The sequence below is a fragment of the Cucurbita moschata genome, unplaced genomic scaffold (genome assembly GCF_002738365.1).
Source record: "Cucurbita moschata cultivar Rifu unplaced genomic scaffold, Cmos_1.0 Cmo_Scf00001, whole genome shotgun sequence".
Taxonomy (NCBI): domain Eukaryota; kingdom Viridiplantae; phylum Streptophyta; class Magnoliopsida; order Cucurbitales; family Cucurbitaceae; genus Cucurbita; species Cucurbita moschata.
This window is the reverse complement of record NW_019268517.1, coordinates 9660903-9683347: the sequence shown is the minus strand read 5'-3', so window position 1 is coordinate 9683347 and position 22445 is coordinate 9660903. Positions and strand designations below refer to the sequence as shown.

At 39.7% G+C, this 22445-nt stretch overlaps 5 protein-coding genes across 9 annotated transcripts in view; 1 reads left to right on the top strand and 4 right to left on the bottom strand.

The window, feature by feature from the left end:
* The window catches only part of LOC111445636, a 5813-nt gene extending 1178 nt beyond the window's left edge, over window positions 1-4635 (top strand). Inside the window, exons 2-5 of one of the 2 annotated variants that reach the window (XM_023084158.1) lie at window positions 389-485; window positions 780-2977; window positions 3079-3262; window positions 3931-4635. In XM_023084158.1, coding sequence (XP_022939926.1) covers window positions 1088-2977; window positions 3079-3262; window positions 3931-4550 — 2694 coding nt within the window. In that variant the 5' untranslated portion in view covers window positions 389-485; window positions 780-1087 and the 3' untranslated portion in view covers window positions 4551-4635. The remainder of the gene's footprint in view (window positions 1-388; window positions 486-779; window positions 2978-3078; window positions 3263-3930) is intronic. The other variant, XM_023084149.1, reaches the window with a different exon arrangement.
* A 222-nt stretch (window positions 4636-4857) lies between these two features.
* LOC111445652 (protein SODIUM POTASSIUM ROOT DEFECTIVE 2-like) lies at window positions 4858-6598 on the bottom strand. Of its 3 annotated transcripts, XM_023084177.1 has the most exons (4): window positions 5863-6598; window positions 5643-5718; window positions 5195-5454; window positions 4858-5134 (listed from the first exon to the last, which is right to left on the bottom strand). In XM_023084177.1, the coding sequence occupies exons 1-3, from the start codon at window positions 6520-6522 to the stop codon at window positions 5216-5218; spliced, it is 975 nt and encodes a 324-aa protein (XP_022939945.1). In that variant the 5' UTR covers window positions 6523-6598; the 3' UTR covers window positions 4858-5134; window positions 5195-5215. The 3 variants fall into 3 exon arrangements, with proteins under 3 accessions (XP_022939945.1, XP_022939936.1, XP_022939954.1); XM_023084168.1 differs by having other exon boundaries at window positions 4875-5454; XM_023084186.1 differs by lacking the exons at window positions 4858-5134; window positions 5195-5454 and adding an exon at window positions 5461-5571 and having other exon boundaries at window positions 5605-5718.
* A 3430-nt stretch (window positions 6599-10028) lies between these two features.
* Window positions 10029-13114, bottom strand: LOC111450046 (UDP-glucuronic acid decarboxylase 1). Its single transcript, XM_023090194.1, has 8 exons — window positions 12269-13114; window positions 11997-12144; window positions 11827-11906; window positions 11578-11661; window positions 11394-11468; window positions 11053-11145; window positions 10591-10824; window positions 10029-10413 (listed from the first exon to the last, which is right to left on the bottom strand). The coding sequence occupies exons 1-7, from the start codon at window positions 12896-12898 to the stop codon at window positions 10618-10620; spliced, it is 1317 nt and encodes a 438-aa protein (XP_022945962.1). The 5' UTR covers window positions 12899-13114; the 3' UTR covers window positions 10029-10413; window positions 10591-10617.
* Window positions 13115-14435: 1321 nt separating this feature from the next.
* Window positions 14436-15876, bottom strand: LOC111449624 (probable membrane-associated kinase regulator 4). The gene has a single exon (XM_023089604.1). It carries the CDS (start codon window positions 15703-15705, stop codon window positions 14917-14919), a length of 789 nt encoding a protein of 262 aa, XP_022945372.1. The 5' UTR covers window positions 15706-15876; the 3' UTR covers window positions 14436-14916.
* A 5309-nt stretch (window positions 15877-21185) lies between these two features.
* LOC111444402 (phosphatidate phosphatase PAH1-like) overlaps window positions 21186-22445 on the bottom strand; it is a 7086-nt gene continuing 5826 nt past the window's right edge. For both annotated transcript variants that reach the window (XM_023082499.1, XM_023082506.1), the window contains exons 8-11: window positions 22025-22068; window positions 21803-21931; window positions 21625-21723; window positions 21186-21535 (exon numbers count right to left, since the gene is read on the bottom strand). In XM_023082499.1, coding sequence (XP_022938267.1) covers window positions 21479-21535; window positions 21625-21723; window positions 21803-21931; window positions 22025-22068 — 329 coding nt within the window. In that variant the 3' untranslated portion in view covers window positions 21186-21478. The remainder of the gene's footprint in view (window positions 21536-21624; window positions 21724-21802; window positions 21932-22024; window positions 22069-22445) is intronic.

The window sequence follows — 22445 nt, the reverse complement described above, 5'->3', positions numbered from 1 at the left end:
TATTTTTTTTTTTTTTTTTTTTGATATAATGATTCTTCTTGCGTTGTGCTACAATTTTCTCGGCTGGAACGTGTGGTTTTTCCTTTGTTTTACTGCATAATGCTAATGAAACTGAGAAAGTTGCGATCCCATTAGCCTGCTTTTTGGTTGATTTGATAATTTGATTTGAAAAGCCAAGGATTTGATTTTTGGCTGGCTCGTTTTTCTTTTAGCAAGAGGAGAAAATGAGTAACTAGAAAGAATTTTGTTTCTACATATTTAATTTTTTACTGATGTCCGTTGCAGTTTGTCTGCAATATGAAGCTTCAAAGGTTATGTTATTGCCTGGGTTTGAATGTACCTTTGCTAAAGCAAGTTTTCAAGAAGTTGCTTTTTGACTTTTTTTCAGGGATTTCTTTATAAAATCATTTCTTTCTGTAATGATTTTTCTGGCATAATTGAGGCGCGTGAAAACAAGTAGCTCGGAGAAGTGATCGCCACCCCAAGTACTTTGCCAAGTTCACCTTTAAATTGAATTTCATTTTTACTTTTTGTGAACGCTTCATGCTTTGTTCTTCTTTTTGAAATATTTCCTGTAAATTTAAAAAGAATATTTTTTGCTATGTTTTGAAACATTGGATTCTGTGAGTAGCAATTCTAGATTCCCTGATAAATCATCTCTAATTCTATTTTTCATACTTTGGGTTTTTTATTTTGTCTTCTTTTTCAAATTTCTTTGATCCTTCACCCCTTTTTGCTCTTGCTGCATTCACACTGAAGATCCTCACTAAATTTTCCAGGAAAGAGCCAGGTCTTCAAGTCTCACCAGCAGCAGATTGCATGCCTGCATTACATGTTGGATGAGCTATGTGATATGGTTTATACCACTTCCTTCATCAAATTGAGTTAGGAGATCTTTTCTTATCTTATGTAAATGTCATCATCTCTTCTGTTGATTCTCCCTCTTTTTTGGTTACTCTGTAGTATAAAAATAGAAACAGTACTGATGGTTCGGTAAAATGAATTCAGAAATCGTAGTTCACACTTAAGTTGAATTAGGAGTCCTTTAGGCAAGGTTTGGAAACTTGATAATATTTTAGCAGAAGAAATGTCTAGAGAAACTGAATCCAGAAGGAGGTCACCTAGTCCCGTTGCCAAATTGATGGGTCTGGATGGGATGCCAGTGCCGCATCAGCAGTCTTATTGTAAACAACAGAAGAAGACAGAAGGGAACTATTTGCAGAGGACGATATCACCTGAAAAATCTCAAAGGCGTGTTGCAACTGACGATAATAAGCTGCTGTATGCACGAAGTTCAAGGCATCAGCAAAAAATTAAGGATGTGTTTGAGATACAGGAAACTTCAATGAAGGGAAGCAGCAGTTTCTCAGTACCGAGAACTGCTAATCTGAAGCCTGCCCGAGCAGATATGGAATTTATTCATAAGAAGTTCATGGATGCTAAACGTCTTGCAACTGATGAGAAGCTACAGGGTTCCAAGGAATTTCATGATGCATTTGAAGTGCTGGATTCAAACAAGAAACTTCTACTGAAATATCTCCAGCAGCCAGACTCTCTGTTCATGAAGCATCTGCTTGACATTAATGATGTTCTTCCCCACTCTAATTGTTCTCATGCGGTAGCTATGAAATCATCAGATGATGAGAATGATGGCTGCTATAACTATGGTAGGCAGTCAGTGAGGAGAATTCCACGAAAGAAGCGCACAAAACCTTGCAAACATTTTAGTGGTCATATGAGCTCCTTTGATGGTAATTGTGTTGCCAAAAATTCTGTGCGGAGTACAAGAATTAAATTAGAAGATGATGAAAGATTGGCTGTCTTCCCAAAAAGAATTGTTGTCTTGAAGCCAAAACTTGGAGAGGCACAGAATTCTGCCAGCATTGTTATACCGTCCTCACATGTTTTTCAGTCTGGTTGTAGGAAGCCATCAGACTCTGAAAGGACAGAGAACAGGGGGGTGGAAACCTTGAGAACTCATGATCATGATGTAGGGCAAAGTCACGAAGTTAGATATTCTAAAGAAATTTCCAAGAAGAAAACTAGGCAAGTGAGAGAGAATTTTGATTCTAGTTCCATGAGTTCATCTCTTGGAATAACAAGACAGGATAGGTATGGAAGTCCTTTCATTGGGAATGATTTAGATGCTGAAAAATGCAATTCCAGTTACAAGTTTGACTTAAATGGTCAATGCCGGTCTTCATCATTTCGTTATAAAAAGTCATCGCTGAGTGCAGAGGCTAAGAAGAGATTGTCAGAAAGGTGGAAAACGACTTGTGACTACCATAACATGGGTATCGTTTGTAGGAGTCGCACACTGGCTGAGATGCTTGCCATGCCTGAGAAAGAAACAATTCCTGCGTATATGGAACCAAGGCATGGTGGAGGATCCAGTGGTAAACTTTTGAATGATCAACGCACTGAACCTTTGGGCATAAGCAGTAGGGATGGCTGGAAGGACATCTGCGTAGAAAAATTGTATAGGTCTAGATCTCTTCCTGCTTCATCATCTGCCTTTGAGATTTTTAAAACAAATTCCGATTCTCTGAGCATGGATCAACTTGTGATACCAAATGAGGCCCTCAAGTGGCAAAGAAAGGAGGCAATTAGGGAGAGTTCGTGCCAAAGGGAACGTATATCCCGCAGAAGCTCCAGATCTAGGAGAAAGAAATCTCACAGTTCTACCTGTTCATTTGGGGAATGTAATAGCCCTGTACTGGAGATTTGCACTAGTCAGAATCAAGACAGTGATTGTAATGACAATGATCCAGCCGAAAGAAATCTTCAGGTTGTTGAAGAATCAACATTTCTTCCTGTGACAGGCCCGACTCAAGTTCTTGAAAATTGGATGGATTTGAGAGTGAATTCCGATGAAGTGATTGTATTGTCTAATGATGAACTTCAACCTGAATTGTCTGTTCATTCAGTGGTAGAAGATAATTCTTGCTTTGGTGACCAAGATTCTTTTATATCTAAGGTTTGCCTTCAAATATTCTCACTGTACATTTCAAGATATTTTGACCATGAAATCTTGCACTCAACAATTTTTTCCCAGCTAAAACATTTTTTCATATCCAGGAATTGTCGCCTGAGGCTTCTGAGGACACTTCGTGCCATCTGAAATCTGTTCCTGGATTAGAATCTCCCGTAAGCTCAAAGGAGGCTGATCAGCCAAGTCCAGTTTCAGTTCTGGAACCTCCTTTTACGGATGATCTACCTCCTGGTTCTGATTGCTTTGAGAGTCTCAATGCTGACCTCCATGGTAATTACATAAGATTATATTCTCCTTTTGGCATTTCTTGAATTGATTTGGCAGATGAAATCAACCTAATTTTGAAGTAATTGAAACTTGCTGCCTGTTATTCAAGAATGATTTTATTCAAAACATGAACATATTGAACTGTGCTTCAAATTTGTCCATGGTATTGCTGTTAAACTTACTGAAGGTCAATTGTGTGGTTGTCATCTGTAACTGTACAAGATGTTGGACCAAATCATTATCTTTATAGGTAGTGCAATAGTTTGCTTTTCGTTTTAGTTCTCCAAATTTAGCTGGACTTTAAAAGGATGGAAAGGAAAGAATAAAACTATTGAATGGAGTGATCAAGTCTTCATTCAACAGAGACAAGACAGAGATGGATATGATATGATATGATATGATAAGTGAGGAGTACAAAGCCGCCATATTTTATATATTCCTGGATTTCATTCTGCTTTCAGTCGTAGACTCAACATATCTGAATAATATATTCATATATCAAGCCTTGAATGCACATCTGAATCCTACGTTCTGAAATGCCTAAGATCTCCCTCAAGTGTTCTGAAAATGAGTACTAGCCAGGCCTTTGGAGATTTTAGAATCTATGGTTTGGCTATCTTTGGTTTTCTTAAGCTGGAAAAGTTTTAATTCATTCTCTCTCATGAATACAGGGCTTCGAATGCAACTCAAGTTACTCAAGTTAGAGACAGAAGCTTTTACTGAATCTGAAGAAACCCAGCACATCTCGAGTGACGAAGATGGAGAGGAAGAATCCATTGGGTTTCCAGAGGAGAAATATGCATGTAAAACTGAAGATAGCTGGGAGCTTTCATATCTAGCCGATGTCTTACAGAACTCAGCTTTCAAAGATACCAATCCCGACATGCTTATCGCAACGTGGTATTCTCTTGAATGCCCCGTAGATCCTTCTACATTTGAGGAGCTTGAGAAGAAGTACATGATTTGGTCTTCTCAACCAAGGTCAGAAAGAAAGCTACTTTTTGACCGTATAAATTTAGGAATTTTGGATATTTACCAAAAATTCACCGACCCTTATCCATGGGTAAGGCCCCCAACAATTCAAGTTGAGAATAACGAAGGGCTCTACAATACTTTGTGTAAGTTTTTAGCTAAGCAAGAGAAGAAAGTAGATGAAGACATTGTAGAGAAAGTGGTGGGAAGGACAACTCAATGGTTAGTGTTGGGGCATGATGTTGATGTAGTAGGCAAGGAAATTGAGAGATTATTGGTAGACGAACTCATAGACGAGGTAGTTGACATGTGTTCATAGATCATGTAGCTTTCATATAATTTCTCTGTTGAAATAAGATATCAAAGCCTTTAAACGGAATGTGAATACCCGTTTCATGATTAAATGCTGCATCTTTTAGACTTAGAAGGATGCATAAAACCATGTCTATGTTAAATCCTAGCTAAGTTCAACATTTTTTTTATGGTTTAGATAAGTTTAGAGTTAAAATTTTCACCTTTTGATCTTATATGGCATCTTACATAAGGATCATATGACAATGTGATTTTAGCTATAATGGCTAAACATTACCGTTAGTCTATGACCCTTACCAAGAGCCATTCAATGAAAGGTTTAAACAACAGCTTCCCATAACCATATTCTGGGGAATATATACATTTTTTTTGGAGAAGACCAACCTCATCAGATAATTAAGGCTTTGGGAATAGAAAAGGCATGCCTGTATTGGATTTACACCAAGGCCATGGGGAATCGAATTCCCTTTCTTTAAGAATAACTTAGTGGTCTCTTTCCCAATAGTTTTGATTATGAGATGCCACTCTTTTCCTTATTGAAAGCTCAAAACTTCAAAAGTAACAAGGGAAAGAGAGAATTAGAACTTGAAACTTCTCAACAGCATGCTCTAGAATCCCAACCTTTTTTGGTAGATGTACAGTAAACTCAACTTTTTCAAACAATAGATAGGATTAACCAAGCTGGTTTTCTGGCATTTCTGTGGTGGCTGATGTTGAAGCCACCGTTAACGCGGTGGATGGTGGTGGCTGTGGTGGCGTAGTCGGTGGGGGCGGTGGTGGTGTTGGCTGTTGAGAAGTCCAAAACTTAGCGTGCTTCAGCTTTGATACACTTGCCAAAACTCCCACTGGTGTTACATCTCCTTCTATTGTCACTTTCTTGGCTGCAGAGTCTATGTTGAAGGATGTAACTCCTGCTTGCAGAATTAGAAGTGAAATCGGTCTCATACTTAGTCGATCGGGTCAAGCGTAAAAACATCAAATCTTAGAGAAGAGCGTATTCTTAAAGAATACAAATTTGAAAAGAATCGTATTCTTAAAGAATACAAATTTGAAAAGAATCGATAGATTAAGTGTATTCTATAGGGAAGCTTTAGCATACCTTCCATTTTTGAAAGATGTTTCCTGACTTTCCCTTCACAGCCTTTACAGTGCAGTGACACCATCAAGACCACAACCTGCGACCAAAACCAAAACCAAACATCTCTGTTTAAGAAAAAGACAGCCATTAACTTCTAGAATGTTAAAACCAGTTACATTGTTTCATGCTTTTCTTTTTCCTGTCATATTACTTCTTTATAAAGGTTAGCAATGTGGCAAACCTGTTTGGTAGGAGTTGGTTTGGGCTGCTGAGACAATGTTTCTTGAGTTGTTGAAGTAGACCCATCTTGGTTTACGTCAGTTTTGAGTTCTTGGTAATCGTCAGCTGGGACGATATCGTAAACAGGGTCGGTCTCCGGTAACCTGTCGAAGAATTCTGATTGTGAATCACTTCCAAGTAGGTATCTGGAGGAGCCAGCTGGTGGTGGAGCAGGAGGAGCGATCAGATCGTTCAGCTTAGCAAAGCTCCTTGTAACAATATCAGTTGGAATGAAGGAGCTCTTTTTCAAAGTATCAGTAGATGGAAGAGTATGACAATCTTCTTTCTCTTCATTTTCTTGTTTCACTGATGGGATTTTGTTCTTGGTTCTTCTGTTACCTTTTGAAGAGGTTTTCTTGCTCTTTGTGAGTTGATGGTGAGGTTGGGGACTGAAAGGCGGTCGAGTGAAATCACGAGGAGGCGTTAAGAGACTGTTGGGGGCAGTGCTGTTTCTTCTTCCATCACAGATGATGGGATTGTGGCGGTCGAGAGCACGACCGCCGAGCTGAATAGCGGGCGAGGAGGGGAAGGAGGAGGATGACGAGGAGGCTTCCTCAATTTCCATGCTTGAGCATATGGCTGTTGAAGCTTGGGATGCACAGAATATATCTGTGCCTTCCATCTTTTGACAATGATTTATGTGTGTATGTATGAGGGAGAGAGAGAGAGGGAGGGAGAGAGAAATGGTTTGGCTGGAAGAATCTGAACCTATAGGAGAAGAGAGAGATGAGTGAGAGCTTTTACATATAGGAGTTTGTTCTTTTCTGGTTTTCAGCTATATTCTTTTTAGAGGGAGAGATAATAGCGGTTCAAGTCCACCACCGGTAGATATTGTCCTTTTCGAGCTTTTCCTTTAGGCCTTTCCCTCAATGCTTTAAAAATGCGTCTACTAGAGAGAAGTTTCTACACTTTTATAAAGAATGTTTCGTTCTCCTCCCCAATCAATGTGGAATCTCACAATCCACCTCCTTTTGAGGTCTAGTGTTCTCGTTGGTACTCGTTCCCTTTCCAATCGATGTAGGACCCTCCAATCTACCTCCTTCAAGGCTCAGCGTACTTGCTGGCACATCGCCTCGTGTCCACCCTCTTCGAGATTTAGCCTCCTCTGGCACATCACCATGTGTCTAGTTCTGATACCATTTGTAATAGCTCAAGCCAACCGCTAGTAGATATTGTCTTTTTTGGATTTTCTCTTCTAGATTTTTTCTCACGCGTCTATTAGGAAGAGGTTTCCACATGTTTATAAAAATTGTTTCGTTCTCCTTCCTAATCCCAACCGAAACCGATGTTTAGAGAGAGATTGATTATTGTTTCAAGTTTTTATTTCTTTTGTCCAAGATTCAATATGGTAATGAGCAGATACTGAGCCAAAGAAATTATGGAGTCAGAGCAAGTAAAATTATAAGTGGGAACTATAGTGTTTTATTTTATCAGCCTGACCCTGCAGAATTTATTTGATACGTCCAACAAAATCATGTCTTCAATGGAACTTTCTGATGAAATTTACAGAAAATTCAATCCATGTGTTGAATGCTCTGTGGAGTGAAAGCAACCAAACAAGTATCAGACTATATGACAACAGTAACTTGTCTCCTTGCAATTACTCTTCAAACAACATTGTCTGATTCACCTCCGATCAACGTTATAGAAACAATTCGATCATCGACCGTGACAGCAACTGTAACAGCTTAAGTCTACTACGAGCAGATATTGTCATCTTTAAGTTTTTCCTTTTGAATTTCTCTTCAAAGTTTCTAAAACATGTCTTTTAAGTTCTTCAACCGAGGTGGGATCTCACTATACAATTGCTAATGTTGCTACCATCTTACGATGTTCCAATGATTTCAAAGAGTCCATTTTCGGGTATTACTTTGATTGTACTAATTAGAAGGTTATCAATCAAACTCGAACCACCCAAACAGCTAAAAAGGGAAGGTGGGAAAGAGAGGGAATTTCTTTTTTTTTTTTTTTTTCCTTGTGATGGAAAGTATTAACCTCAAAGCTACTTTTTTGCTTCTTTGTTTCTAATATGAAGCCCTGGAGTTCCCTTTCTGTGGCTCATGGGAATCAGATGCTGATAGTATTGGCTTTCATTTGTTTTTCATTTTATTCCTTTTTTTTTTCACATAATGGCAACCCATATCTATCAATATAATGTGTTTCTTCACCATTTCATTCAATGCCAACCTATCCTTGGTCCACTTTGTTCTCTTACCATTCCCCTTTTGTGTTAAAACCGAACGATTAATAAGTTTGTTTATGCAAATTGTGGTCTACTAGTTATATGGGTACTTTTTTTTAGTTCCAGGGCATCTGACATATGGCCTCCTGTCTTAACTAATTAAACTGTAATCAGATTGGTCGATTATGTGAGTTCATACTTAAAACCCGACTTATTAATACATTCTACTGTGCACTTGGATTGACTTTCAAGATGTAATTGTACATAAAAAAAGGAAAGTCAGCTGCATAAATGTCTCAATTTTCTACCTTAGTGTTTCATGCTGGTTTGAATTTTAACATAGCGCAATGGAGAGAGTCAAATCCACAAAAGTAGCCTTTAACTTTCTTATAGAGAGATGGTAGAATCAAGAATGATGTTATCTCAAATTTGACACCCTTTAAAATATTTGTTTCGTTTTCTACACTTTATTTTTGTGGGGAATGGAATCTGTTCTCTCTTTTTGGATAGAATTGGATTCTTGTACATGAAAACAAAGGTTTTAGGATGCTTTGGGTATCAGATCCCAATGCGTCCAATCATCAAAAGCTGCGTGTTCAATTACCCATTACTCTTTTGAAGGAAAAAAGAAAGGCACAGAAGATATCATTTCGCTATTGGTCCAAATATTTGTCCCAAAAAGTTAATTCTCTCTCAAGCTTCAAGCTTACCGTGTATTACCGACACCCTCACGATTTTAAAATGTGTCCGTTAAGGATTGATTTCTACACCCTTCTAAGAAATGTTTTGTTCCCCTCTCCAACCGATATGAGATCTCACAATCTACTTATTGGAGACCCATGTGTTTTGTTCCCCTCTTCAACCGATGTGAGATCTCACAATCCACCTACGGAGGACCAATGTGTTTTGTTCCCCTTTCCAACTAATGTGAGATCTCACAATCCACCTACTGGGGACCAATGTTCCACCGTCCGATGTTTGGCTCTGATACCATTTGTAACAGCCCAATTTCACCACTAGTAGATATTGTCCTCTTTGGCCTGTCACATATCGTCGTTAGCCTCACAATTTCCTCTCCAACCGATATGAGATCTCACAATCCACCCACTGGGGACAATTTTCTCTCCAACTGATATGAGATCTCACAATGCACCCACTGGGGACAATTTCCTCTCCAACTGATCTAAGATCTCACAATCCACCCACTGGGGACAATTTCCTCTCCAACTGATCTGAGATCTCACAATCCACCCACTGGGGACCAATGTTCCACCACCTGATGTTTGACTTTGATACCAATTGTAACAGTCCAAGTCTACCGCTAGTAGAAATTGTCCTCTTTGACAGCCCAAGTCCATCGCTAGTAGAAATTGTCCTCTTTGGCCTGTCACATATCGTCGTCAGCCTCACAATTTCCTCTCCAACCGATGTGAGATCTCACAATCCACCCACTGGAGACTAATGTTCCATCGCCCAATGCTTGGCTCCGATACCATTTGTAACAGCCCAAATCCACTACTAGTAAAAATTGTCTTCCTTGGCCTGTCACATATCGTCATCAACCTCACAATTTTAAAACGCGTCTACTAGGGAGAGGTTTCCACACCCTTACAAGGAATGTTTCGTTCCCCTCTCTCACATTTCTCCTCTATATCTGACGTGGAATCTCACAAAAACTAACCTAGCAGAAACATTCGTGAAAGTAAAACATGATTGCACCACAATAGGAGTAGTTCAATTTAAAGGCTAAAATCTAATCTAAAACGTGGAATTATCTTAAATTTGAACCTCTGATGCCATATTTGTCAAGACTAATATAATAAGTACCAGAAAACAATACATCATTGCAAAAAGTTAGTATATCTTCAACTAAACAAAAGTTTACAAAGCATGTTTTTGTAAGTTCTCAACATTTAATAAAACAATATATTACCATTCACTACAGCTCCACAAATTCCCAATCATTTCAATAAGATTCAACCACCGCATCACCAGCAATAAAGTTGAAATCATTCACCAAACAAACAAAGAAATGAAAGGGAAATTCATACTAGATGGCTGTGTGAAGCAAAACTTCAAGAAACAGTTCCACACCATCATCATATCATTCATGTTGACAAATACAATATACGAATGTGATGTATTTGCAGCGATACATCTATGAAGTGTAATGGGGCAAGTGAGAGTGACATGCCCAGAGAGGACATTCAATGCCCATACAAACAGATAGGCCTGCTTCTAAAAACCGTACATCAGGTTGCCGAAGCGTGCTCGGTTAAGAAAACAAAGCATCTGGCCGAGAAGACCGACCTTTTCACCAACAGCATAGATCTATTGGATAAAATGCATTGAAAAGAACACAAATAAATAGGGATGTGGCACTCAAGCTTGTAATGAAGAGCAAAAAACCTTTATGTTCCTATAGTGAAATGATGCTAAGTTTTTAGAGGATATTTGAACAATGAATGAATCAATCAAAAAGATTCAGTCGGTTCGCACTATACATACTTGTCGAATTCCTAGCAATTTTCTTCATTAGAAACCTTTCCCTTCATCTTCAATCAAAATGCGCTTCTGGAAGTCGCTCACCATGAGAGGCAGTCCTTCTCTCAGGGCGACCTTGGGCTCCCAGTTGAGCAATGACTTTGCTTTGCTAATGTCAGGTTTTCTCTTGTGAGGATCATCAGCAGTATTTGCTCTAAACTCTATTGTCGCACTTGGATCTATAGTTTCTTTGACAACCTATACAACCAGGACACAAAAATATGTTGAAACTATAGCTACAGAATCTCTCTCCTTCTCTCTCTCTCTCTCATGGAGAAGTGCACATGCAAATACTCAATACACTACTTGCAAGCAAGGTAAGGTTCACATCAGCCAGCTCAAGCATGCTAAATTCCTTTTTACAAACATGAAATGATCTGAAAATCCAGAAATAATTAGATTAACGAGTCGATCGGGAAAACAAACCTCAGCCAGCTCAAGCATGGTAAATTCTCCTGGATTACCCAAGTTGAAAGGCCCTACATGTTCACCTTCCATTAGCGCGACCAGTCCGTTAACCTGTCATTGGAGATCATTTCCAAGGTCCTCAATATATGTTCTTGAAACCACAAGATCATTTTAGAAGTAGTGCTGCCCAGTTTAGATCTTTCAAGTCAAGTTCCCAACCGATGCCCTTACACATATACTAACCACAGAAATAACAATTCAAGCATCTAACCTTCATGGAAATTAAATGGAAAGACAGAAAAGAACCAGAAGATGTTTAACTGATTATATTTCTACAAACAAAAGTCAATATGCCATACCAAGTCAGAGACATATTGAAAGCTCCGTGTTTGCTTTCCATCACCATAAACAGTCAATGGCTGTTTGCGGATGGCCTGAACAATTACTAAGAGCATTAGAGAACATATTTTAAGCATTGATCGCGATCAATTCCTGAACAAATCTTACATAGGGGGATGGGAAAATTCAAGGGAGATGTTTAACCTGTGCAACAAAGTTGCTAACAACACGCCCATCATCTAAACACATACGGGGTCCGTATGTATTAAAAATACGAGCAATTCGAACCTGCAAAGAGAAAATCTCACCACTTTTCAAACAAATGTGGAAACTGCAAGAGATTAATCCCATTAAAAAAATAATAATAATAATACAACGATCCCTTTTCTTCATGTTCATTGTAAGCATTATAACAGCAGCTAATGGAATACAACTAAACATCAGAGTAATTACCTCAACTTCAGCACCTCTATGATAATCCATAGCTAAGGTCTCTGCAGTTCTCTTGCCCTCATCATAGCAGCTTCTCTCGCCTAAGAATTACAAGTTATTTTCAAAAAATTGTAACTCTGACGCAAATATAGAACGAACTGCTCATGTTATATATATGAATTGCACTCTACCTATGGGATTTACATTTCCCCAATATGTTTCCTTCTGAGGATGCTCAAGTGGATCACCATAAACCTCACTCGTACTCGTAAGTAGAAATCTAGCCCCAATTCTCTTTGCCAAGCCAAGCATATTCAAGGTACCCATTACATTTGTCTTGTGATAAGCAGTTAAGGATGTCCAGACAAAAACATTAGATTTCTAACAGAAAAATTTCTTCCTAAAATGCAACATAGTACACAACGAGCAAGAACTTGAATATGAAACTTCAGAAAAAGGATATAATAGTCTTGACAGGATTGTACTTGTAATGAACAGGAGAAGCTGGACAAGCCAAGTGATAGATTTGATCCACCTCCAAAAGAATTGGCTCAACCACATCATGTCGAATGAGCTCGAATCGTGGATTTCGCAAATGATGCACCAAATTCTCCTTTCTACCAGTGAAGAAGTTATCAATGACAATCACATCATCCCCTCGTTCAATTAGCTTATCCACAAGATGACTTCCCACAAATCCAGCTCCACCGGTGACAACAATCCTCCACCTCCGGCGGCCAATACCGACGGGGATTCTGCCTCCCGTTTTACCAAATCCATATATCCCCGACCCCGAAACCTCGTCTCTGCTCGTCAAACTTGTAGAAAACGATCTGCGAATTGCAGAACCAGCTTCAGAGGGGCCAATACGGGACAGAGTGGGCTGGAGAATGAAAAACGTAGAGCCAATTAAAATGCCGACAAAAACAAACAGAAGCCTCTGCTCTCGGAACAGGTAATTGATGGATCTAGGCAGAGATCTGGGGTGCTTGAGAGCTTTTGGCGAATACGGCGATGTTGAAACCGTCGAAACTTCTTCATCCCGCCGGTGATTGATGCTGGATTGCTTATGGAGCTGTTTGATGCTCTGCATTGCTCAATGGCGCGTCGCTGAAATCGATTCACAGTAGCTTCTGAATGTGATTACAAATCAAGACAACGAGAAGTCGAGTAGGGAGTTTCCTAGTAAGAATTTTCAGAAATTTGGATGCATAATTGAAGTGTTATGAACCTTAAGATCGAATTTCAACCATTCGGTACCTAAGAGATCACCAAAATTTCCCATCTGGATTAAAGCGTTAGGTAATTGTAACTGTGAACAGTGCCCTAACTTTAATTCATCCAAACCAACACTTTGACGAAAATACCCTTCCTCCAAAATTTTCACGCTATTCTTTTCTAACATTTCCCCTAATTTTTCATTAATAAATAAATTATAAAAAAAAAGTGGAAAAAAATCAAATATTATCATAAATTTGTCTACAAATAAACATTAATCGATTAATATTTATAAATAAAAAAAATCATTAAAAATAAATATTCTTACCTACTTTTAATGAATTATATAATATATGCATCTAACACTAATGTCATTTTTTTAAAAAAAATATTAATTTTTTATAAATATTATTTAATAGTTAATTTGTCCACGAACTTTATTATATTATTGAAATTATTATTCTATAATGTTTTTGTTAAAATTAATAGGTAATTTTTACATAATAAGTTTAGGATAATAATTAAATTTTGCTATATAAAAATATTTTTATCCTTAATTAATATTTTTCTTTCATATTTAAATTAAATTTTTGTTTAGTTTTTAATTTAATTTTCAATTGTTTGGTGCTCACTAAATAAATAAAATATAATTATTACATTATTACATTAGAAAATTAGTTAATTTTAATTACTTATAGCTCATTATTGAATTTGAATTAATAAATTAGATATTAATAATGGATAAAGTAATTAATTCGTTATAAATAATAAACAAATAATTAGTTACATATTGAACACGGTTTTTTACTAATATAATTTAATTCAACCTAATTAGCTTACTAAATATTTTTAACTAATTAACTATTAATTTTAGTTAATAATTAATTTCATTCATTTAGTAAGCTTTTATATGTAAAAATGAATTAGATATAAAATTTAAATAAATTATTATTGATTTATTCTAATTCATTAATTACTTATCTTAATTTCAACTCGCTAATTAAATAATTAAGTATATTCATACAATAACAAATTAAAATAAAAAGAAAATTAAGAAAGCATATTGAGTATTGAATACCCTTGCACAGGTATCACAAACTCGAGCTCATTTCTGTCTCCAAATTTCTTGCACCAAACAACCCCGAAAGGGTCGGCGAGAAGTATTGGATTAATTCTAACTTTAACCTCGAGTTGTCAAAATTTTCAAAAAGTGAGGTTTCATGGCTTCAAGGACGAGCAGGAAAATTCAAATCTTCGACCTCGGTTAAGGTTTTTTAACACAGTGTACTACTATCGATTCTACAAAGGACATACAGCAAGAAAACAACATAGAATGTTACCTTACTTAAGTAACTGGTATTTGAGTTAGGTTGTGCCTACCAATCAAGACAGGAGAAAGGGTCGATCAGTTTTAAGGCACAAGCCACCAACCTAAGAAGGTTTTTATAGCATAGATCAAAATAGCGGGACTTAACCCAACACCTTACGACACGAGCTGACTGAATAGCGGGACTTAACCAAATACCTTACGGCACGAGCTGACAACGCACGCACAAGGCAAATACAGATCATCATATTATATTAATAAATCTATTGCAGTATCTTTCTTGGGAACCTACACTCCTCAATTCATTTGTATTCATGCAAGACAACATCAGCCAAAGAGGAAGACAATAAACAGAGTAACTCTTAACTGAAATAACTGAAGAGCTTTTACTTGCAACTGCTAGCTATAAAAGCAACACCATTACATCCAGAAAACAAACTAGATAGTCTCGAGCTTTAACCGTTCATTTCGGTTTTCCCCTTATGTTCATTACTTCGGTGATTCTTGCTCGGCGGAGAAGGAGTTGCCATATCTCGTGCTTCGGTTTTGGTTTTTGTTGAGTGATATTATAGAAACTGAGAATGCTTACAGTGAGCTATAGCTCCTTCGATGGAACGTGCCATCTCCGAGCTCGCACTGTTGCATCTCTTCAGTATTTGTGGATCCAACGTGCCACTCGAGGTTAAAGAAGAAGACAGTGATGAAGAACCGGAAGAAGATTCCGAGGCTGGACAGGAAGGTTTAGCAGAGAATGAGGCTCTCCTCTGGCTTCTATCTTTGTCAAATAATGTAGCTCTAAAATGATCTCTTTCAAAGCCTAATTCGTTTCTTTTTGTCCTATTTTCGGATAATTTCGCGCAGGACTCGTCCGAACAGGCAGACTTATTGAAGAGGGACCTGATATACGCTCGTGAGGCCTTAAGTTTCCGAAACAAAGCGGACTGCCTAATCTGTCTAGGATTTTGGTGGCTTCCCATTTCAGTATTTGTCCAATGCTCGACGGGTTTTAGCTCAAAACCAAACCTGCAAGACTCGGCAGGAGGAAAATTAAAGGAATCGTGAAGGGTGTAAATGCTTGCGTTAGCAGAGGAGCTAGAGCGAGGTTCGGTTTCATGGTGAGCATTGGAGTTTTGAGCGTGACGTGGGAGTTGAAGGGGAAGAAGTTTTCCGTTGTAAAAAAGCTCATCGGCGTGGGAAATGGCGGTTTCTCTTCCAAGAGAAACCGAGCTCATTTGAAACTCGAACTCTTTGGTTTGAGGTGTCGAGTTGAGAGAGTAACAGAAGTTGGAAGAGGAACTTATATCCCATTCTATATAATCCTCTGTGTAAGTACAAGAAAATTGCCCAATGGCCATCTCTACCTTCAGGAAGTGATGCTCTTTCAAATGAAGATGATCTGAATTTATAGTGAACCATTCAATGCATAAACCTTAGATATTTTGAATACAGCCAATAAGAGAATGGTTAGTCTATTTAATAGAATAAACCCACAAACCCACCGCTAGCGGATATTGTCCTCTTTGAGTTTTTTCTTTTGGGCTTTCCCTCAAGATTTTAAAACGTGTCTACTAGGGAAAGGTTTCTACATCCTTATAAAGAATGTTTCGTTCTCCTCTCCAACTTAGGTGGGATTTCACAAGGGGAGGGCCAGTGTCCTCGCTGTCACACCGCCTGATGACTGGCTCTGATACCATTTGTAACAACCCAAGTCCACCGCTAGCAGATATTGTCCTCTTTGAGTTTTCCCTTCTGGGTTTTCCCTCAAAGTTTTAAAAGCGGGCGTTGACCCACTGCCCGATGACTGGCTCTGATACCATTTGTAACAACTCAACCCCACTGCTAGCAGATATTGTCCTCTTTGAGCTTTCCTTTCTGGGTTTCCCCTCAAGGTTTTAAAAAGACGCTGACTGGCTTTGATACCATTTGTAACAACCCAAGCCCACGGCTAGCAGATATTGTCCTCTTTGAGCTTTTCCCTTCAAGGTTTTAAAACGCATCTACTAGGTGAGGTTTCTACATCCTTATAAGAAATGTTTCGTTCCTCTCTCCAACCGATGTAGGATCTCACGTAAAAGGTCCCCGCCCAGTCTTAAAATGCAAAAGGACAAAAGTTAAAACACTTCCCGGAAAAGATATCTTCAAAAGGGAAAAAGAAAACCCTCGGAAAATTTTAGGTTCATGATTGACACGTAAGAAGCAATCAGCAAAAAGCCTGGAAAGAAGAAAATGAGAAGGGGAAAACTCCAAGGGAACACTAACTAATGAACTCTCTTATTCAACCAACCACTCTTGTCTGTTACTTCAATGATAATAGAACATACTGCATATGATCTCCAACATCATCAAGATGTGGACAACGTTGTTTTCTGCAGTAAATTCCGAAACAACGTAACACCGCCAGTAGATTCAACAACAATGCTGGAGAAATAAGAAAGTCGAAGACAACTTGATATACCGACATGTGTACTTTCATGGGGATTTCCAGATGGACCATGGTATTCATAAAATGTAGTGTGTTTTCTAGTGTACAATCTTTTTCTGAGTATTTGTGGGAACTTTGGCATACATTTCATTCAAATTCTATGGACCGTTTTTCTGTACTGTTCTTTTGCCGAACGGCGGGTAACTGGCAGTACGTCCATACGACTAATTTCCAACTGAAAGTTAGCCCATATGTCTTAAGGAGGTTTCACGCTGCCCCCACCGTCGTAAATCTAGGGAGGGGGGAGGAATACTGTAACAGCCCTAGCCCACCGCTAGCAGATATTGTTCACTTTAGTCTTATGTATCACCGTCAGCCTCATAGTTTTAAAACGTGTCTGCTAGGGAGAGATTTTCATACCCTTATAAGGAATGCTTCGTTCCCCTTTCCAACCGACGTGGGATCTCACAATCTACCCCCCTTGGGGGCCCAGTGTTCTCACTGGCATACCGCCTGGTGTCTGGCTCTGATTTCATTTGTAACAGCCCAAGCCCACCGCTAGCAAATATTGTCTGCTTTGGCCCGTTACGTATTACCGTCAACCTCACAGTTTTAAAACATGTCTGATAAGGAGAGGTTTCCATACCCTTATAAGGAATGTTTCGTTCCCCTTTCCAATCGATGTGTGATCTCACAATCCACCCCCCTTGGGGCCCAGCGTCCTCGCTGGCAAACCGTCCAGTGTTTGGCTCTGATACCATTTGTAACAGCTCAAGCCCACCGCTAGCAGATATTGTCTGTGTCTGTTTTGGCCCGTAACGTATTGTCATCAACCTCACAGTTCTAAAACATGTCTGCTAAGGAGAGGTTTTCATACCCTTATAAGGAATGTTTAGTTTCCCTTTCCAACCGATGTGGGATCTCACAATCCACCACTCTTGGGTGCCCAACGTCCTTGCTGGCACACCACCCGGTGTCTAGCTCTAATACCATTTGTAACAGCCCCAAGCCCACCGCTAGCAGATATTGTTCGCTTTGGCCCGTTACATATCGCCGTCAGCCTCACAATTTTAAAATGCGGCTATTAAGGAGAGGTTTTCACACCCTTATAAGGAATGTTTCGTTTCACTCTCCAACTGACGTGGAATCACACATTAGTAAACCAAATGATGTAAAAAAATGTTAGAGGCAGATCACGATGAATGGATTTGTCTAAACAAATATAACCTAGGAAGCATAAAGACTCTATTTTTGGCCGTGTCTTTGTCGACACAAATCCAACGCGCCAAAAAAAACATGTCGAGTATTATATATCTTCTATATATATAATTTGGACACGGGGCTTGGACACCGAACAAAAGTAAATAAATAATGACCTACCATGTGAGCCCAACCTAAAAAAAACACAGCTCCTAGAACATAGTCTAATCCTTATGGGATGTTATTCTCAAAGATTTGTCCATTGCTCTTCCTAATGGCCCTACCCTCCTCTATCACAGCCCGACCTAGAAAAACACAGAGCTTCTCGATAATTATAGTCGTTAGAATCTCTCTAGTGCGTGCCTCCAAGCTGCAAGTTGTGTCTAACTTTTCGAACCATAAGGGTGGAAGACTTGTTAGAATGACACGCTCGAGAAACTATAGGAGGAAACCATTTGGGATCCTCCCTTTCGAGGGGAAATACATGTTTGCTAGTAGGCCGACTTCGTTATGTACTATGGCTCGTTTGGCTACAAAGAGATAAGAGAATTATTTGGTCCCTTTTCAGTTTGTATTATGGCTTATTTGGTTAGAAAGGAATAGGAGAACAATTCCACTTTCAGCTTAGCCTTTTTCCACCTCCTTTATATTATTGTACTGGCCGATGACCGAAAGACGAAAGAACAAATCATTTGTGAGATCCCACATTGGTTGGAGAGGGGAACGAAGCATTCCTTATAAAGGTGTGGAAACCTCTCCCTAACGGACGTGTTTTAAAACCTTGAGGGGAAGCCCGGAAGGAAAAGCCTAAAGAGGATAATATCTGCTAGCGGTGGGCTTGAACTATTACAAATGGTATCAGAGCCAAACATCGGGTGGTGTGTCAGCGAGGACGTTGAGCCCACAAGGGGAGTGGATTGTGAGATCCCACATTGGTGGGAGAGGAGAACGAAGCATTCCTTATAAAGGTATGGAAACCTCTCCCTAACGGATGCGTTTTAAAACCTTGAGGGGAAGCCCGAAAGGGAATGTTTAAAGGGACAATATCTGCTAGCGGTAGGCTTAAGCTGTTACAAATGGTATCAAAGCCAGACACCGGGCAGTGTGCCAGCGAGGACGTTGGGCCCACAAGAGGGTGGATTGTGAGATCCCACATTGGTTGGAGAGGGGAATGAAGCATTCCTTATAAAGGTGTGGAAATCTCTCCCTAAGGGACGCGTTTTAAAACTTTGAGGGGAATCTCAAAAGGGAAAATCCAAAGAGGACAATATCTGCTAGTGGTGAGCTTGAATTGTTACAAATAGTATCAGAGCCAGACACCGGGCAATGTGCCAGCGAGAACATTGTGCCCACAAGGGAGGTGGATTGTGAGAACCCACATCGGTTAGAAAGGGGAACGAAGCATTCCTTATAAAGGTGTGGAAACCTCTCCCTAACAGACGCATTTCAAAACCTTGAGGGGAAGCTCGGAAGGGAAAGCCCAAAGAGGATAATATATACTAGCGGTGGGTTTAGGCTGTTACATCATTATACGAAACGAAGAGGCCGAAACATAACAAAAAGTGGAAGGTCAGACAATAGAAGATATTCAGGGCAGGGGTGGATGGAAAGGATGTGAAGAATACAGAGTATCTACTTTGAGTGAAACTCAAAGTTGAAGACATTGACAGTGTTGTGGATTTTCTCAGCAAAGTTTCCATTGAAAAAAGTGGGAGAACATGTTTTTGGAGAGGATAAGGATGTCCCTAAGACTCTGGACGTTATGTCGTTCGGCTTAAGTGTATGAATTTATAGGTTCCAAAAACGACAGAGGGCAAGCACCTGTCTTTCAGTGTTATTCTTTCTCTCATTACTAGAAGCATCCATAGACTTATCTGCAACTAAAAAGTCAGCCCATATGTTTAAAGGAGGTTTCTTTGAGTCCCACATCTGATTGTGAGAGAGTGAGAGCTGGCATTTAGGGTGGTCTTAACCTGGTCCATATGTTGGGAGGTAAATTGACAAGGCATTAAAGTAGCTGTAACTGTCCAAGCCCACTGCTAGTAGATATTGTCTTCTTCCTTCCGGGCTTCCCCTCAAGGTTTAAGGTTTTAAAACGCGTCTGCTAGGGAGAGGTTTCCACACCCTTATAAAGAATGATTCATTCTCCTCCCCAACCGACGTGGGATCTCATAATCCACCCCCTTCAAGGCCCAGCATTCTCGTTGGCACTCGTTCCCTTCTCCAATCGGTGTGGGACTCCCCAATCCACCCCCTTCGGAGCCTAGCGATTGGAGAAGGGAACAAGTGCCAACGAGGACATTGGGCCCTGAAGAGGGTGGATTGTGAGATCCTACATCGGTTGGGGAGGAGAACGAAACAGTCTTTATAAAGGTGTGGAAACCTCTCCCTAGAAAATGCGTTTTAAAACCTTAAGGGGAAGCTCGGAAGGGAAAGCTCAAAGAGAACAATATCCGTTAGTGGTGGGCTTGGGTTGTCCCAACATTCTCGTTGGCACTCGTTCCCTTCTCCAATTGATGTGGGAATCCCCAATCCACCCCCCCTTCGGGGCTTAGCGATTGGAGAAGGGAACAAGTGCCAAGAGGACGCTAGGCCCCGAAGGAGGTGAATTGTAAGATCCCACATCGGTTAGGGAGGAGAACGAAGCATTCTTTACAAGGGTGTGAAACCATCTCCTTAGCAGACGCATTTTAAAACCTTGAGGGGAAACTCGGAAGGGAAAGCCCAAAGAGGACAATATTTGTTAGTGGTGGGCTTGGGTTGTCCCAACATTCTCGTTGGCACTCGTTCCCTTCTCCAATCCATGTGGGACTCCCCAATCCACCCCCGAGAAGGGAACGAGTGCCAACGAGGACATTGGGCCTCGAAGGAGGTGGATTGTAAGATCCCACATCGGTTAGGGAGGAGAACGAAACATTCTTTATAAGGGTGTGGAAACCTCTCCCTAGCAGACGCGTTTTAAAACCTTGAAGAGAAACTCGAAAGGGAAAACCCAAAGAGGACAATATCGGCTAGCGGTGGGCTTAGGTTGTTACAAGTTTAGTCCCTAAACTTTCAAGTTTGTGTCTATTTGGTCCCTAAACTTTCAAGTTTGTGTCTATTTGGTCCCTAAACTTTCAAATTTGTGTCTAACAACAAGTCCCTTGAACACGTTTATCTCCTTTTCTTCGTTTTCCTACGGTAAAACTCAATCAAAGAATCTCGAAACATCACGAGCCAGAACAAAAGTTCGTTGATTATTCCGTAAATTAATGAATTACGTGCATCTCAAGGTAAAATAACCAACAAAAAAAAAAAGCAGAAAAAGACAAGATTAAGAGACAAATTCAACTAACAATTTTACTTTTACTCCGTAGGAACTTGCTGGATCCACCCAAATGGCTACAGCTTCAAACACTGCTCCTGTGGCTCTCTGTCAAAACTACTTGTTGAAGAAAACAGGGAGAATGTGAAGAACTTCAAGTACTTCTATCTCGTACAAGAAAACGGTCTTCTCCGTGCAACAACTACGAATCAATGTCGGGATACGGTATTTTCCAAAAATTCCATGCATTATAGTCTTCCTGCACGGACGCAAAACGATAACAGCAGCATTAGCGCTAACGTAATGAAACCAGCATTCGGGTATCTTTAAGGATTTTATATGCATTACCTGCTCGACCAGCGAGGTTGGTGGAAACATATCGTTAACAAGTGTGTGCAAAGACGTGTAAGACTTCACATCGATGCGATGACTAATGGCCACTTCCCCCTGTAAACAGATTTGAAGTTCGCGGTTATAAATGAACGTCGAGGCACGAGAAGTTTGTAAAAAACGCTTATTTGGATACCTTGGGATTGATTATAAATATCTTTCCTTTTGGAATCCCGACTTTTCGATAGCTGAGCTCATCGGTATCTCTATTGCCGAACCCAGCATAAAATGGATTGTAATCAGGAGGGAAAAGCTTCTTAATATCCTGCATTTATTTATCATCAAAAACAAAAATAAGAAAAATGTCCTACCAATACGAATAATCATGAAGATCAGCTGTTCGATTCGACTTTTTTACCTCTAAACACGCGATCTTAAATTCATGGGGTGCTCGTCTTATCACTGCCATAGATAGAGGAAACCCGAAGTCGATTACATCATGTCGAGAAGGAAAGAAAAAATCAAAGATAGAACGAATATGAACTTGTGCATTTCCGAGCATACTCGAGAGAAAAAGAATATGAAGCATGTGGGATTAAGAAAGAGGATGAGTGTAACAGCTCAACCCACCGCTAGCAGATATTGTCCTCTTTGGGCTTCCCCTCAAGGTTTTTAAAACGCGTCTGCTAAGGAGAGGTTTCCACACTCTTACAAAGAATGTTTCGTTCTCCTCCCCAACCGATGTGGGATCTCACAATCCACCCCCCTTTAGGGCCCAGCGTCCTCACAAGTACTCGTTCTCTTCTCCAATCGATATGGGACCCCCCCCCCCCCCCCCC

Excerpts from the sequence above, each read along its gene's own strand:
- LOC111445652 (XM_023084177.1), bottom strand. The coding sequence starts at position 6,522 with ATGGAAGGCACAGATATATTCTGTGCATCCCAAGCTTCAACAGCCATA. Across the intron at positions 5,719-5,862 it reads AACCAACTCCTACCAAACAG|GTTGTGGTCTTGATGGTGTC; the intron begins GTTTGCCACATT and ends TTTTGGTCGCAG. Across the intron at positions 5,455-5,642 it reads ACATCTTTCAAAAATGGAAG|GAGTTACATCCTTCAACATA; the intron begins GTATGCTAAAGC and ends TTCTGCAAGCAG.
- LOC111450046 (XM_023090194.1), bottom strand. The coding sequence starts at position 12,898 with ATGCAGAGCATCAAACAGCTCCATAAGCAATCCAGCATCAATCACCGG. Across the intron at positions 12,145-12,268 it reads ACAATCCTGTCAAGACTATT|AAGACAAATGTAATGGGTAC; the intron begins ATATCCTTTTTC and ends ACTGCTTATCAC. Across the intron at positions 11,907-11,996 it reads GGGAAATGTAAATCCCATAG|GCGAGAGAAGCTGCTATGAT; the intron begins GTAGAGTGCAAT and ends TGTAATTCTTAG.
- LOC111449624 (XM_023089604.1), bottom strand. The coding sequence starts at position 15,705 with ATGGCCATTGGGCAATTTTCTTGTACTTACACAGAGGATTATATAGAA.